At 51.7% G+C, this 17,366-nt stretch overlaps 1 protein-coding gene across 1 annotated transcript in view; it reads left to right on the plus strand.

Annotated features, from left to right (window-relative positions):
* Window positions 1-17,366, plus strand: part of MPPED1 (metallophosphoesterase domain containing 1) — a 66,208-nt gene that overhangs the window by 25,148 nt on the left and 23,694 nt on the right. The window contains exon 3 of the mRNA XM_055396389.2: window positions 14,782-15,007. Within this exon, the coding sequence (XP_055252364.1) occupies window positions 14,782-15,007 (226 nt within the window). The remainder of the gene's footprint in view (window positions 1-14,781; window positions 15,008-17,366) is intronic.

Below are 17,366 nucleotides of genomic sequence, written 5' to 3' on the forward strand. Positions count from 1 at the left end.
AGTCGGACACCACTGAGCGACTGAACTAACTAACTATACAGTGTTCATTCACATTTTCCCCCCCATTAACAGACAATGTTGCGATAGTTTCAGGTGAACAGTGAAGGGGCTCAGCCACGCATATACATGTATCAATTCTCCCCCAGACTCCCCTGTGGGAGTTTTAATTACTATTGTTAATATCAGGCAAGGATGCCTTCCTTTTAAAAATATATTTTTTAATTTATTTATCTGGCTGTTTCAGGTCTTAGTTGTGAAATATGGGATCTAGTTTCCTGACCAGTACCTGAACCCACGCCCCTGCACTGAGAGTATGGAGTCTTATAAAATTTGCTTTTAAGAAAATCAGGTTTTAAAAAGTATATAGGTTTGTTTTTTTGATTTCTCTTAAGAAGAAGGGATTTCACACCTTTCCAAGTGTGCACGATGCAAATGAAGATCTGAGCTCTCTGGGAAGGCCGTTTGGAGCTAATTCAGGGCTGGTTTGACAGCCGTGACACTGAAGGGGAAGCGTGGAGCTGACAAAGCGGGGCTTTCTCTGGTGGCGTCCCAGCCGCTCCAAGTAGTCACTTTCCAGACTAGCATTTGTCATACTGGTGTTTGAAAGAAGTTTTTTGTTCATCGATCCAACCGGAACCCCTCTCCCCTTAGCACTCTTTGTTGGTTCCCTGCTGTGTCCCAGGTGAAGTCCAGACCTTCCTGGGTAGTGGCGTCCCCCATCTGTCCCTTCCCAGGCCTGCCCCCTCTCGCATTCTCATCTGCCCTGGGATTTTAGGCAGTTGCCAAATACCTGGCAGGTGGGTTTTCCCACCTCCACGCTTTTGCTTGTGGGGTGTAGTCTTCCCGGAGACGCCCCCACCTTCATCTGCCTGGAGAGCTGCTATTTCTCTGATGCCCGCTCTCATCCACTTTTATGAAGCTCCGCCTTCCCTTCTGATGGGTGAAAGGAAAACTCACTCCTGTGTTTGGTTCCTTAGGACTTGGCACCACCTGCGTTGTATGCATGCATGATCAATCATGTCTGATTCATTGCGACCCTATGGGCTTATCCCTCCAGGCTCCTCTGTCCATGGTATTCTCCAGGCAAGAACACTGGCGTGGGTTACCATTTCCTTCTCCAGGGGTTCTTCCTGAGTCAGGGATCAAACTCAGGTCTCTTATGTCTCCCACATTGGCAGGCGGATTCTTTACCAGTAGCGCCACCTGGGAAGACCACCACCCCCATTAGAGATCCCAAATTGCTTGCATGTGTCTTTCGCACACTAGAAAATGGAGAAGGGGCTGGGGAGGGGGCAACCTCTCTGTCCCCAGCTCCCAGCACAGAAGGTCCAGCACTTATTAGACCAAGGATAGTGACTGTGGAATGAAGGAAAGCGTACACAAAGGTGGTGAGAGGATTTTACTCTCCTGCATCTTAATCTTCAAAATGTTTGTTTAGCTTTAAAACACTTCGTTTCACTAAGAAGTACTTTAAAAATAGGAATCTTTTGTCTTCATCATTCTCAAATACTTACTTCAGTTGCTACTGCAAAGAAGATTGTTTTGGATCAATTTCCCCCCCTTTAAATGGTTTGTCTGTAGGTGTCAGAAGGCACCAGAAGAACCTTTTGGAAAATGTTTGTTTAGTAACATGAGGGTCAGGTCTCTGTCCTGTATCCTGGCCTTTCATCCAGGGTGGTCAGACCCGAGGTGAAATCCATGAACTTTTTGGAAGGGTGGAAGCAAGTATAGACATCCTGGCCTGGAACTTCTCAATTAGGGCTTTTTGATAAAATGGGGAGGGTAAGGGGGCCCAGTCTTTAAATGGCCACTCATTCCCTTTCCACCTTGAAACGCTGATGACTTCCAAAGTTCTAGGATGGTTTCCTTCCAAGGTCAGAATGATTGGCTACCAGGGTTCTAAGATTCGAGGATTCTCAGAGTTCCAGGAACATAAGGTTCTACATGGGATTCAAGGCGCTCAGTTCTCTTCTAAGATTATTATTATTATTATTTTGTGATTAAATATACATAACATTTACCACTGTAACCTTCTTCAAGTGTATAGTTCAGAGGCATGTAGTTCATTCACACTGTCATGGAGCCCTCACTGCCATCTGTGTCCTTCACATGTCATGGGGCCATCACTACTGTCCGTCTCCTTCACGTGTCATGGGGCCATCACTACTGTCTGTCTCCTTCACTGCTGTCTGTCTCCTTCACGTGTCATGGGGCCATCACTGCCGTCCGTCTCCTTCACGTGTTGTGGGGCCCTCACCGCCGTCCGTCTCCTTCATGTGTCATGGGGCCCTCACTGCCATCTGTGTCCTTCACATGTCATGGGGCCATCACTACTGTCCGTCTCCTTCACGTGTCATGGGGCCATCACTGCCGTCCGTCTCCTTCACGTGTTGTGGGGCCCTCACCGCCGTCCGTCTCCTTCATGTGTCATGGGGCCCTCACTGCCATCTGTGTCCTTCACATGTCATGGGGCCATTACTACTGTCCGTCTCCTTCACGTGTCATGGGGCCATCACTGCTGTCCGTCTCCTTCACGTGTTGTGGGGCCCTCACCGCCGTCCGTCTCCTTCATGTGTCATGGGGCCCTCACTGCCATCTGTGTCCTTCACATGTCATGGGGCCATCACTACTGTCCGTCTCCTTCACGTGTCATGGGGCCATCACTGCCGTCCGTCTCCTTCACGTGTCATGGGGCCCTCACTGCCATCTGTGTCCTTCACGTGTCATGGGGCCATCACTACTGTCCGTCTCCTTCACGTGTCGTGGGGCCCTCACCGCCGTCCGTCTCCTTCACGTGTCATGGGGCCCTCACTGCCATCTGTGTCCTTCACGTGTCATGGGGCCATCACTGCCGTCCGTCTCCTTCACGTGTCGTGGGGCCCTCACCGCCGTCCGTCTCCTTCACGTGTCATGGGGCCATCACTGCCGTCCGTCTCCTTCACGTGTCGTGGGGCCCTCACCGCCGTCCGTCTCCTTCACGTGTCATGGGGCCATCACTGCCGTCCGTCTCCTTCACGTGTCGTGGGGCCCTCACCGCCGTCCGTCTCCTTCACGTGTCATGGGGCCATCACTGCCGTCCGTCTCCTTCACGTGTCGTGGGGCCCTCACCGCCGTCCGTCTCCTTCACGTGTCATGGGGCCATCACTGCCGTCCGTCTCCTTCACGTGTTGTGGGGCCCTCACCGCCGTCCGTCTCCTTCATGTGTCATGGGGCCCTCACTGCCATCTGTGTCCTTCACATGTCATGGGGCCATCACTACTGTCTGTCTCCTTCACTGCCGTCCGTCTCCTTCACGTGTCGTGGGGCCCTCACCGCCGTCTGTCTCCTTCACGTGTCATGGGGCCATCACTGCCGTCCGTCTCCTTCACTGCCGTCTGTCTCCTTCACGTGTCCTGGGGCCCTCACTACCGTCCGTCTCCTGGACTCTTCATCTTCCCTAAGTGAAACCCTGTATCCACGAATCACTAACTCGTACAGTCCCTGGTATCTACCATTATTTTGTCTCTGTGAATTTGACTACAAATGTCTCCTATAAGTAGAATCATACAGTTTTTGTTCTGCTTTGACTGGCTTATTTTCCTGAGCATAATATCTTTAAGGGTCACCCATGTTGAAGCATGGAGTCAAAATTTCTTGCCCCTTAAAGGTTGCATTATATTCCATTGTATGGCTTTGCCACATTGTATTTATTCATTTCTCTGCCCATGGACACTTGAGTAGCTCCCACCTTTTGGCTGTTGTGAATATGGATGTACAAATGCCTATTGTGCCCTGGTTCCAGTTCCTTAGGTTATATACTCAGAAACGGAATTTTGGACCATCTGCTAGTTCTGTTTTAAATGTTCCCCGAGACATTTCTGTACCATAGTGGCTGTTTCATTTTATCCTTCCAGGAACAGTGCCCAAGGGCTATCATTTATCCATATCTTCACCAGCTCTTGTTGTTTTCTATTTTTTCTGATAGTAACTTTTTGATGTATGTGAGGGTATTATCTCATAGTTCTATTTGCATTTCCCCAATAATGCGATTTGCAAATATATTTTTCCCATTCTTTGGGCTGCCTTTCCTCTGCTGGTGGTATCTTTGATGTGCAGATATTTTACATTTTGATATATTTTTTCTTTTGTTTCCTGTGCTTTTGTTGTTTCCAGGAAATCATTGCCAAATCCAGTGTCATGAAGCTTTCCTCCTATGGTTTCTTTTAAAAGTATTATTGCTTTAGCTCATACCTTTAGATCTTTGTTCCATTTCAAGTTAATTTTTGCATATGGTATTAGGGGGCTGGGGCTTCCGAGGGGACACTAGTGGTAAAAAACTTGCCTGCCAATGCAGAAAACATAAGAGATACAGGTCTGATCCCTGGGTAGAGAAGATCCCCTGGAGGAGGGCCTGGCAACCCTTTCCAGTATTCTTGCTTGGAGAATCCCATGGACAGAGGAACATGGTGATCTATAGTCCAAGGAGTCACAAAAAGTTAGACATGGCTAAAGCAATTTAGGAAGCTTGGATTAAGTGGCTAGCTTCATTCTTTGGCATGTGGATGTCCAGTTTTCCGAGCACCATTTGTTGAAGACTGACCTTTCCCCATTGAATGGTTTTAGGTTCTTTGTAAAAAATAACTTGACCATATATATTTATCTCTAGATGCTATTCTATTGCATTTATCTATGTGTTTGCATTTATGCCAGTACCATACTGTTTTAATTACTGTAGCTTTATAGTCAGTTCTGAAGTCAGGAAGTAAGAGACTTTCAACTTGGTTTTTCTTTTTCAAGATTCCATTCTGTTCCGTCGCTCAGTCGTGTTCGACTCTATGCGACCCCGTGGACTGTAGCCTACCAGGCTTCTCCGTCCATGGGATTTTCCAGGCAAGAATACTGGAGTGGGTTACCGTTTCCTTCTCCAGGGGATCTTCCCAACCCGGGGATCGAACCCGGATCTCCCGCATTGGAGGCAGACGCTTTAACCTCTGAGCCACCAGGGAAGCCATTTAGGGACCCTTGAGATTCCATGTGAATTTTAGGATGGATTTTTTGTTTCTGAAAGAAATATCATTGAAATTTTGGCAGGAATTCCATTGAATCTGTAGATCATTTTGGGAAGTATTGGCATATTAATAGTATGAAGTCTTCCAATTCATGGCACAGGATATCTTTCCATTTATTGGTGTCTTCTTTAGTCTCTTAGCAGGCATTTTGGAGTTTTTACATACAGATCTTCTACCTCCTTGGTTAAATTTATTTTTATGTGTTTTATTCTTTATGATGCTATTGCAAATAGAGTGGTTTTCTTAATATCCTTTTCAGATTGTTTATTGTTAGTGTTTAAAAATGCAACCGATTGTCTTGCCCATTGTTTTTGTATCCTGCACCTTTGCTGAATTCATTTAATTTGTTCTAAAATCTGTATTGCTTTTCAAAATGGTCTTTAAAAGTTTGTTTATGAAGCCACAAGATGTCTTGAAAATATTATGTTGTTTAAAATAAAGTCATTGAGAGCTCCTCAGCAGGAGGTTTTGTAAGGACTCAAGTGTATGGCACCATTTTTTATTTTTCTAGAGAAATGTTCAATGCAAAAACTTTGGTGTATATAATATGTCTGGGTGATTGTGACAGATATGGAGAAATCGTGGCTTCAGCTACAGATGGATCAGGGTTCAGGTTCCGACTTCTCTGCTTACCCATTTTGCACTTCTTTAACGTGACTGAGCCCCAGTTCCTTCTTCCGCCAATCTACTGCCCATTTTGTGGGGCTGTTGTGAGGCTTAGATGTAGGGCACAGGGGAGCCTGTCTCATTTTTCTCAGCAGGTGACACCTGCGATGTCATTCATGGCTGTTGGACCTGCCAGGTGAGGAGCTACTTGGCCGGATCACCTGCCTTTGAACCTGGTTGCCAGACATCCCAGCGCTTAGACCCTCAGAATCTCAGAGGAATCAACCAGTTTATGTTTTCTGCCTGTTCTGTCTTTCCACCGGTCTCAACTGTGGCCTTGTTTGATTTGGTTCTAGACTTTGAGCAGCAGGTAGAACAAGTGAGAGATCAGGCTGCCCTGGGCAGAGGTAGGAGGCAGGTGAGGAGTGCTTGGCCTCTAATACCTTCGTTTAATTTCGTTGCAGTTTTATTTATTACCCTGTTGTTGCGCAGTTGTGTTAGACTCTTTACGACCCCATGGACTATAAGCCCACCAGACTCCTCTGTCCATGGGTTTCTCCAGGCAAAAATACTGGCGTGGGCTGCCATTTCCTTCTCCAGGGGATCTTCCCAACCCCGGGTCGAACCAGTGTCTCCTGCGTCTGCTGCCTTGGCGGGCGGATTCTTTATCACCGTGCCACCTGTTAAGCTAATGCGTGTGCACAGTGAGTCTTAACAGCTGCAAGGCTTATGGTAGAGCCAACAGTCCTGTCCCTGGTGATTTCTACTCCCTATGCATATCGGGTAGCTGCTGCTTTATTATCACGGCGTCTCTGAGTAACGACCTCACATTGCTGCGTTTTATTTTTCAGTTTTGGAGATTCCTTTTTAATGTCTTACAGAGAAAACTTAGAGACTTAGTCTCCCTATCCATATATACACATCTCTGATCTTTTTTCTACAGCCCCACCACAGGTTTTGGTGAAATATTCATTGTATAACCTATTGTTTTTCGTAAAGAAATTAATTGGTTTATTTGTTTGCTTTTTTTCCCGTGTACCCATCGTGGTTCATCCCTGTCTCCTGCAAGGTTTTAAATGCCTCTCAGCAGCGTGGTGAGGTGGGCTGGACCACCTGTTGGCTGATTTTTCTTGTACTTCCTGAGCCTATGACCGCTGCCCCAGCCTGGATTAGCTGCCCCCCCCAGGCCTCTGCACACTAGCCATCCTGGGATCGCCCTTCACCATTTCCGTTTGCCTTCCTTCTGTCTTGGTCCTGAGGTCCCGTGACTTCCTTTTTCTTAGTTTACCCCCTCATTCTGCTGGAGCACACACTTCAGTAGCTTTCTGAGAAAGAATGTGCTGGAGATAAATGTCTGGCCAAATGGTATGTCAGGAAAAGTATTTTGTCCTTCATCATAATTGATAGTTTGGGTGTAGAATTGTAGATAGCAGATCATTTTCCCTCAGAATGTGGAAGGCGTTGCTCCATTTTCTTTAAGTTTCCTTTCTCACTATTGAGTATCTCATCCTTTGTATATGACCTGTTTTGTTTCTGGACAGTATGTCTCAGATGTGAGTGGTTTTTATTCATTATTGTGGTAACCCTTTAAATGGAGCAAGTACTGTCTTTAATCCTGTGGACTTTTTTAATTTCCCAACCCTCTTCCCCCCACCCCCGACTTATTTTTTGTAATATTCACGTGTGGAATCCCTGGCTTTGATTCTCTGATTTTTGCCTCAGTTCATTGTTATTTTGTTTCAGTCTAAGGGAGATTTCCTCAACTATCTCTTGTACTCTTTAACCAAAACTAAAATATTCTGCCACATTTTAATTTCTTTTGTTAAGAGCGCCTTGCTAGAATTTCATGGATGCAATGTCTTCTATCATCTCACCAGTGGTGATAACTGTATATATATATGTTTTTTTTTCCCTGCATCAACCCCGTTTTCTCCAATTTCCTTTCTTCTTATTTGCGCCTCTGCCTGTTTTCAGCTTGGAGGCTTTTCTCTGAGGTCTGATGACCCTATGTGTTGTGTTTAAGAACCAGACACTTGAAAGCTGTTTTTTTTAAAAAATATTTATTCATTTGGCTGCACCGGGTCTCAATCACAGGATCTTTGATCTTCGATCGGCATGTGGGATCTTTAGTTGCAGCATGTGGGATCTTAGTTCCCTAACCAGGGATCGAACCCAGCCCTCCTGCATTGGGAGCATGGAATCTTAGCCACAGGACTACCAGGGAAGTCCCAAAACTGTTGATAAAGTGTGTGTATACGTGTGTGTATATGTGGAGGGGGAATGTATCACGATAGCCCTGGCCGTCTCTCTGGGGAGCCCCTGCTGTTGCTGTCTGTAGGTTTTCCTCCTGGACGTGTCTTTCTCCCTAGAGATGAGTTCCCCGGTTTGCAAGGCTGGCTTCCAGAGTTTGAGAGCGTGTCAGGGAAGGGCCCAGGGCCTCCACAGTCACTGTATTCGTTCTTGTACTTCATCTTCCTGCTATTCAGGCTCTGGCCTCACTGCCCATCCTCCCTCAGGCCCGTGGTCTCTAAGTGGGGCTGTGGAGCCATTGTTTTCCCTTGAGAGTAAATGCCCTCTTTTCTGTGGAGATAAGGGGTTAAGGGCATGGTGACAGTCTGATGGGGGCTTCTGGGCCTACCTGCTCCCAGATGTTCTAGGTCAGACTATGCACCTGAGCCCAGGTCCCCAAGCCTCCTGGGGCTCTGGCCATAGCTTGTCCTGCTTCTTGTGGGAGAGTCACACCTTTCATTCCTTTACCATTGACGTCACAGGATGTCAGCAACAAGCAGGCAGCATGGGTGTTCAGAACACCCGCCCTGTGTGAGCCCTTCTGTTTGGCACTGTCAGCACCTGCCTTGGGAGCCCCATCCCAGCATCACCTGGAAGGTCTTAGGAAGCTGAAGAGAGGTCAGAACCTCCGTGTCGCTGCCTTGTGGGACCGATGGGGAAACAGGCCTGAGCAGGGGAGGCCTCACCTGGGTCCGGGGAGGTGGTATCAGAGGTGAGGCTGAGTCCAGGCCTCCCAGCTTCCAGCCCAGGCTCTTCCCGGAGCCTCTGGGCACCAGCCCTGCACCCGGGCCTTGTGCCCCACTGACGCCTGTTGAGGGAGTGAAGACATGACAGTTTGGGGTCTTCCACGCGGTGTGCTGGTCAACATCTTAGCGATGGTCCTTCCAGAATATTCCATGGTGGGTTGCCTGGGGGACCTTTGGTGAGTCAGTGACCTCACCATCCACCCCTCATCCTTAGTCCTGATGGGATTCAGGGAACGTGTATGAGCACCTCCCCGTGTAGCCAGCCCTGTGCTAGGTGCAGAGAGGAAGCAGGTGGGTTCCAGTGTCAGGATGTCTGGCCGATGGGGGAAGCGGACAAAGCAGTTTACAGCGAGAGCGCAGGCCAGGCAGGGCTGGGTGACAGAGAGTGATCGTGGAAGACAGCCTGGAGGAAGTGGCACGTGGGCCCACTGGCGACGGGTGAGTTGAGTTGGAGTTGGCTCAGGAAGAAGGCGGGAAGGGAGTCCTAGGTGGGTGGAGCAGCGTGAGCAAATGTCAGGAAGCCTTAGGCACTCAGAGGTGCATGGTGTGCCATGCTGTGGGAAGGTGAGGTCGTGGCACCGACGGGACCTGGCCTGGAGGGGGCGCCATAGCCTTGAGTTCTGCATGCATGCTATGTGCTGGGTCACCAGCTTGGCCCCTGGTGAAGGTCTCACGGGGCCTTTCGTAAAGTGTTTGGCGGGGGCGGGGTGTGTGTTCTGGCAAGCCGTGACTTCTGGGGAAGCTCCCACAAAATCTGGCTACAGGAGGCCTAATTTTGGGGAGGAAGAACACAGAAACCTTTCAGCTGTCCTTTTCAGCCTAAGTCATGTGTGGTCTACCATAGTGATTGAAACGACCATTTAAATAGAAGATGAGGACTGAATGTTCCCGGTTGTAAAACATTTCCCAGGAAAAACAAATGTTTGAAAGTTAAACATTTTGGCTATTAGGAGGAAACAGAAGAAAAATTGCATTTGCCTTTTAAATATGGGCACTCGTGTTGGGTTATAAATCCAGAGCTTCCCACACAGGGCCCGAGCGGGCTGGCCTGCAGCTTGGCAGAGGGGCCACCCTCCCAGGACTGTCTGTCCCACAGTGGGGGTCTGAACACCCAGGTCTGGCCAGGCAGTCTGGCTTCTGGTGCCACTCTGTGACCCCAGGCAAGTGACCTAACTTCCTTAGGTCTGTGTTCTCGTCTCCATCCTCCCAGCTCCCATCTCTGGATTTCCTGGTGAAAGAGTACAGTGAAAGTGTGAGCCGCTCAGTCGTGTCCGACTCCTCGCGACCCCCTGGACTGTAGCCCGCCAGGCTCCTCTGTCCATGGAAATCTCCAGGCACGAACACAGAGTGGGTTGTCATTCCCTTCTCCAGGGAATCTTCCCGACCCAGGGATTGAACCTGGGCCTCCTGTATTGCAAGCAAATTTTTTACTCTCTGAACCACCGGGGAAGCCCCAAGAATACTGGATTTCCTGGTAGAGCATGGCATTTCATCCTCCTTCCAGCCCTAAAGACAATGATGACAGCTGCTGTCCAGGTTGTATAGATCCTGCCTTTGAGTATTCTGAATTCTGACTTGGCATCTTGGAGGCTGGCTGACCCCAGCAGGACTAGTCCTCCAGAGTTAACCATTGCTGAGAAGAGTAAGGACTCGGTTCTGAGCACACCTTTCACAAGCAAACCAGCCGATCCAGAGTTCTCACCCCCGCCCCACCCCCAATCCCCAACCATGTCCTCTCCAAGGTTCTCGTACGCTGTCCTGGTCACCCCAGGGCCCGGGGAAGACATCGAGGATCAGCCCACTCCCCCAGAGCCCATCTGCCTTATTCACTAGCTCATCCTCCACCCCCTTGCCCTGTTTTTAGGGATTTGTGAGTATAAACTTCTTCCTCAGGACAGTCATTTCCAAGTCTGCGAGTCTCACCACCCTTGAGTAAAACAAACCCCCATTTAAGTACAATACAGGGGCTTTACATGTGTTTCCCAGTTTGATTTTTCTAAGAACACTGTGAGGAGCCCTGAACATTCCACCTTTATGGGTGAGGATGCTGGGGCTCAGAAAAGTGATGGTTTTCCCTCCAGGCCAGATAGCCTGGAGGCGGAGGTGGGTACCCCGTCTTTCTAAGGGTACCTGGAAGCATCGAATATGAATTGCTGATCACAGTGCCCGGCACAGGGCAGCACAAACCAGCTTCTGTGGGGAACACAGCCTCTGCACTGCTGTATTGCTCAGCCCTGCCCTTGTCCCAGGCTCCCGTCTTCAGCCTCCCTGTCTGCTTGTACTGCACTCAGAATTCCCTTCTTGCATCGCCAACTCGTGTCCTCCACGCGTGCACGGCAGTGGCGTGCAGATACCCAAGCCACGTGCAGCCTCCATGATGGCTCGAGGCTGGCTCCACATTCCAGAGTTACTCTAGACCGTGTGCCATCCCAAGAAGTCTGCTCACGTGACTCTCCCAGACATCGGCAAGTGTTTAAACACAGAACTGTCAAAGACGCACTAAAAATGCAATCAGAGATCGTTAACGCTGTCTCTTTATTCCAGTCCCCTCTGCTGTTTTCTGTGAGCCGGGGATGGGCGGGCGGGGGAGCTGTAAGGGGGTATATTTCTGATTGCTGCTGCATTCAGAGACACTAAAACTCCACCGGGCTCCATACGCTGCTCTGGGAACAGCGTAGATTATGGAGAAACTTGCACGTATCTTGTTGAATTTAACAGATTATGCAGTTGGAAGGCAGCATTTTCTGTTAAATGGGATGGGGAAGTGTTATCGAGAAAGAATTGTAACCTTTTGGAGGAAGATTAATCTTGGAAGCGCAAGTCGTGGATTTTGTTCGCATCCCTCTCTGTGCCCTGAGCCCTGCGCACACGCGCTGCTGTGTGCACTTCACGTGTGGGTGCGTGTCTATTTGGACATAGATGGCCAGTGAATAGTTAAAACAATATGGTCATCTTCCAGTGCTCTGCTGATGAATACCTGATGGGTCTTTTTTACCACCCACAAAGCCATGGCCAGCGAATGCCAACATCTCAAGTGAGCTGGCTGAGAAGAAAGGAAGCATTTTGGAAAAATGGGCTGAACGTTACCACGCAGAATACAAATGCATAACAGGGCTCACCAGCTCTGAAAAGCCGGGAAGAGGGCTGGTTTCCGTAAGGACTTGCTGCTTCTCCCAGACCTGAGGCTGAGAGACCGCCCCCTGGCCCCCCGAGCGAGGCCCACCTGGCCCAGGGGCTGAGCAGACCCTCAGGTCCCCACGCCGCTCTTCCCGAACGTCCTGTCTTTCGAGTCCCCACCTCACCTTGCGTGTCCTCCTAGAGGTTGGCTGGTGTGGCCGCTGTCCTGTGTCCCCGAGAAATAAGCTACAGCAGGACAGCTGGAGGAAAACTTTGGAGGAAAGGGAGGGATCCAGCTAGAGAGAGATCGGTGGGTATAAAGGAGACGAGCTATCTCAGGGTGGGTAGATTGATTTTTAAATGCCTCCCTCTTCCATAACCCGTCCATCTTTGTCCACCCACCCGCTCTCTCACCCACCCACGCATCATCTGTCCACCCAGTGACCTGTCGCCCCCTGAGAAGCAGCGTAGCGTGATGCTGCTGACCCAGGGTGAGTCCGACGAGGCCGAGCTACAAAGACTAAATGTCCAGGGCCCTCTGTGCTTGTGCGTCGCTTTATTATCGATTTGTGTGACCTTTCTGAGCCTCTGTTTTCCCAGTTGTAAAATGGGGATAGTCGCTTAAGTGTCTTTGAAGGTTGAATAGCTGGTGAGTTGCCAAGTCCAAGTTGCCACATTCAGACATATGTGCTTGGGGCTGGACCTCCAGCTCAGGAGGACGTGGTGCTGGGAGGTCTCTGTGTTCACACACGGACGAGCCCCCTGCTTCCAGGCTGCACAGCACCCACTTTTTGGAGAGACCAGACGGTATCTGAAGGTGTCATGATGCCTTGTTGGGGCTCCTGCCCCTGCCTGGCTTTGTGTACGGGAACTCATCCTCCCCTGGGAGGGAAGAAGCCTCAGTCACCTCCTCTGATCCGAGGCGGGAGGAGCTGGAGAGAGCCGACTCTCTCCTGCCCACTCCCCAGTCCCTGGTAGTCGGGAGTTGTGGAAATAAATGAAACTGTACGGTTGGAGTAATTTGCTAATTTGCTTAAGCAACACCCCCAGTCAGAGACATGACATAAATACATTAGTGCGGGGAGGCACTTGGGGTGGGATGGATGGGTGATGTGAAGTGGAAACACAGAGAACCAGCTCTGGAAGGCAGTCGTGATGGCCGCTGCTCCAGCCGTGACTCCAGTGTGGCGAGGAGCTGGCCTGATGGCCTTGAAAGAATCTGAGCTGCTGAGCCAGAGGTGTGGGGTCAGCTGGACCAGCATCTAGCCTCTCTTCCCCTGCTCACCTGCTGTGGGACCTCAGGCCCCTGATGTGGGAGCCTGGTTTCCCAGTTGTGAGGCCAGAGGTCACTGAGCCCACCTCGGGAGCACCCAGCCTGTTACCAAGGGTGGCTGGCCCGACAGCAAGGTCCAGGAAACAGCAGGTTTCTCTCTGTGATGCCCTCAGGCCCTCTGCCCTCCCCACCGGCAGCCCGAGCGTCACTGGAGTTGGGGGCGGGGTGTCTCTGCACCATGACCCCTGGGGTCCTGGTGGGGCCTTTGCTTTTCCGATTTCTACTGGGACCTGCTTGGACTGGAGGTGGGTGAAGCCCACGTATCTCCTGTTTGCCCCCGAAGCTCTCCTGCGGGGGGAACAAGCAGGCTGCCGAGCACCCCTGGGCCAGGCTGGGAGGACAGGTAGGAGGAGGGGTGAGGCAGCAGGCAGAGGGGCCTTGCGGAACTCATCGCTGTGGTCTGGTTGGCAGCACTGAGGGCCAGGGGCCAGGTCTGTGCCCTTCGTGTCTCCAGACACTGTGGCCTGGGCTACAAACCCCGGTGCCTTCAAATGAGTGAAGCGGGCTGGGGTGTCAGTGGTAGAGACAGGCTGGGACTGTGCCAGACTGACCTCTGCTTCTTGCCTGAAGGAGGCCCAGGTACCTAGCATTTGCCTGGGCCAAGATTGTGAGATTTAAAATGGATCGATTTTTAGGAAACAGAAAGAATGACATTTTACTGGGAGTTTCTCTTAATTTTTAACGTTGGCGACAAATTGAAATTTTAAAATGACAATAAAGTGTTTTTTTGCCAAACAGAATATGTCAGTGGGAAGGGCTGGCCTGGAGGCTTCTAGTTGGCAAACTCTGGCCCAGGGAAGCCGACTCTTTTTTGAACCTCAAAAGCCTTTTTGCATTTCCATTCATTGGCTTGCCTGATCCCAGAACAGTCTTGCAAAGTAGACATGTTCTTCCCATGTCACAGGTGAGGAAACAGAGGAGCTTATGTCATATGGCTCGTTGGTGTCTGAGCCCCGGCTGTCAGGCCTTAGAGCCCCCATGCCTGTCATTGGACAACCTCCCTGAGTTGACGAACACCAGAGAAGAGAGAATGCTATTTTTCTCCAACCTGTAAAGAGGTCTGGGGACTTCCCTAGCAGTCCAGTGGTTAAGACTCTGCCTTCCGGTTCAATCCCTGGTCCGGGAACTAAGATCCCACACGCTGTGCAGTTTGGCCCAAAAAAGAGATGCCTTTTTTGGGGGGTGGGGGCGGTGAGGCAGTGATGAATAGACCAAGCATCAGGGGAACCACTCACTGTGTAGCTCCAAGTGGAGGGGTCTGAGATAGTGAGGGACGGAGGCAGGGCTGGGCGTCAGAGGGAGGGTCTCCTTCCCAGGGAGAAGTGGCCCGGACAGAAGAAGCGGAGGCAGGGAAGTCCTGAGAATGAGGCGGGGCCCCTGCAGCTCAGAGGCCCAGCAGGAAGCTGCCCAGCCCCCTCCCGCTGGTCTGGGGGGCTTCAGTCCATCACCAGCAGAAACGGGGGCAGGGAGACCTCAGGGTTGGTGAACAGAGGGCACCTGTCTGGAGGGAGGGTCACCTCTGCCAGGGCTCCCGGGGGCTCTTGCCTGCCCCCTTCCCTCAACTGCCCTGTCGCTCCCGGAAGCCAACAGTGGTGCCCCGTGTGTGTGTGTGTGTGTGTGTGTGTGTGTGTTGGTCCTGCAGGCAGCCTGCCCTACGAGTACAAGATCGTGATCGCCGGCAACCACGAGCTGACCTTCGACCAGGAGTTCATGGCTGACCTCATCAAGCAGGACTTCTACTACTTCCCGTCCGTGTCGAAGCTGAAGCCCGAGAACTATGAGAATGTGCAGTCGCTGCTGACCAACTGCATCTACCTGCAGGACTCGGAGGTCACCGTGCGGGGCTTCCGGATCTACGGCTCCCCGTGGTGAGTGTGCCGGACGCTGTCCTGCCCACCGGCGAGGGTGGGGGGGATGGTGGAGCTGAGGCTGAGTGCTCAGAGGGAGGTGGGGCTGGGAGAAAGCTTGGAGAGACTTGGGGCCAGCTGCCCCCTCACGCCACGTGACCCTGGGCAGGTCACTGCCCCTCTGAGCCTTGGTTTCTCCATATCTGGCAGATAATTAGATGTGCTGTATTGGCTCACATTTAGACGGGTACTGTTATTACCCTCACTTTCCAGGTGAGGGAACTAAGGAACAGAGAGGGTGTGGGTCTTGCTGAAGGTCACACAGCCAAGAATGGGCAGAGCTGAGATTAAACCCAGGCAGGTGGTTCCAGAATCCCTGCTTTTAACCATCAGCCTCTTCTCCAGGAATCTCCCTATTGTCTGTCCCTCTGACACATGGAAGGTGCTTGGGTGGAGGTGGTGACCGATTAGCCAGACTGAGAAGAGGCAGTCGGAATTTCCACGGAAGGCCAAAGGCCTGGTGTACTACACTGGGGACAGCAGTTGTTTAAATCACAAGTATGCCTCGAGACTGTTCCCTGTTGGAGACACAGAGCAATTAGGCCTTATCCCTAGGCTCACCTGGCCGAGTGGGCATCAGGGTGAGGATGGGCCATGACTGGTCTCTGTGATGGTCAGTGTGTCCATAGTAGCTCGAGTGATGACGATGGTGGTCGTGATGGTGGTGATGGTGATGATGATGGTGTTTAGACTGCGATAATGATGATGATGACAAATCATCCCTGGGCGGTTACAGTAAGCTGGGCCCTGGGCTGAAGCCTTCATAAGAACTGTCTCTAATACTTGACCCCTGTAAGGACTCCTTTATTGTTCCTGGCCTACAGGTGGACAGACCCACTGGCCCTTAGCGGCCCAGCTGGCAGTGGCCACAAGACGCCAAGTACTGGCAGGGGGAGGAGGATACATAGGAAGGAGAGACCTCAGGGGCTTGAAAGAGTGGCTTGATTGTGGAAAGGTCCCTGGAGGGGATGGGGTGACCAGAGCCACATGGGAGGAGAGGGGCATTCCCAGGCGTGGAGGGTGACAGGGCCTGAGGCTGTGCTATCAGCCGGAGCAGCGCACTTAGGGAGCTGATGGCGCAATCCGGGGGACACGGGGTCTGTCCGGGTGCAGAGACTTCATGGAGAGCAGCTGCCGACTGAGAGTAGCCAGGAAGCCTGGGCTGCCCCTGCTGATGTGGCCGGTGACCCCTGCTGCCTGGATGCTGCAGGCGGGTTTAGGACATGGTCCCACCCTGCCAAGGCTCCCTCAAGGGGCAGGGGTGAGATGCCAGGCCGTCCTGGAGCCCCTGGAGGTGCCTGCGGTCACCTCCCTGGTCCTCATCATGTACAGGGTCTCCACAAACCCTCCTGGGAGCCCGTGGGATCCCAGAGAAGGTCTGTTATGGCACTCAGGTGTGATGAGCTCGGGGCCAAGGCTGGGAAAGGAGATGGCCAAGTCAGACCGTGAGAGCTCAGAGCAGGAGGGGAGGTGTATTTAGGCTAAAAAGCAGAAGGAGGTGGTTGTCGGAGAGGAACCAGGTGAATGGAGGCCTGGAGGTGATGGGAGGGCTGGAGTGTGAGGTGCAGCGGGGGAGGCAGGGAGATGAGGGTCAAGGGTCTGGAGGGTCAGGTGTCAGACCGGGCACTCTGGACTGGATCTCTTTGCCCAGTGGCCTCCCACAGCCTGTCTCCCTTGCACGCCCACACACCCATACACAGACACACAACATTTTTTTTTTTTAACTTGTGTTCCTTAGAAGTTAACAGCATGGCTTTGGGACCAAACTGCCTGGGCTCAACTCTCAGCCTCATTTCCTGTGGGCTGTGTGACCCTGGGCGAGTCGCTTGACCTCTCCTTGCCTCTGCAAAGTGGGAACAATGGGCACCTCCCGCAGAGAGTGGTTGTAAAGGTGTCAGGAGGGTTCAGCTGAGCCGAGCGGCTGCACCAAGCTTTCCATGAACAGAGACACCATTCTTGTTCTTTGCTGTGTGGAGCAGCCCCCCATTCCACTCCTGCACCCTGCCCAGAGCCCAGCATGTGGGATGGAGCACGGCAGGGCCGGGGGGCAGCAGGCGTCACTCAGTGTCCTTCCCATCCCACCCAGAGCAGCTCGATGCAGCCCCACAGCTGGGCTCCAAAGAACCCCTTTGACAGCCAGCTCCCCAGGCTCCTGGGCGGGCTGCCAGGCCAGCCCTGTGGCCCCTCTGCCAGCTTGAGACAATGTGCTGGAGCTGCTGAGGCCTGGATGAGGCTGCTGTCGGCCTTGCTGGGGTCCAGCTGCAGCATGCTCCAGCCGCCCCTGGTCTCTGCTTTTGCTTTTGTAGCCCCAGAACCAACA

Source organism: Moschus berezovskii, chromosome 6, assembly GCF_049115385.1.
Source record: "Moschus berezovskii isolate FMDL1 chromosome 6, NW_MosBer_1.0, whole genome shotgun sequence".
NCBI classification, from domain to species: domain Eukaryota; kingdom Metazoa; phylum Chordata; class Mammalia; order Artiodactyla; family Moschidae; genus Moschus; species Moschus berezovskii.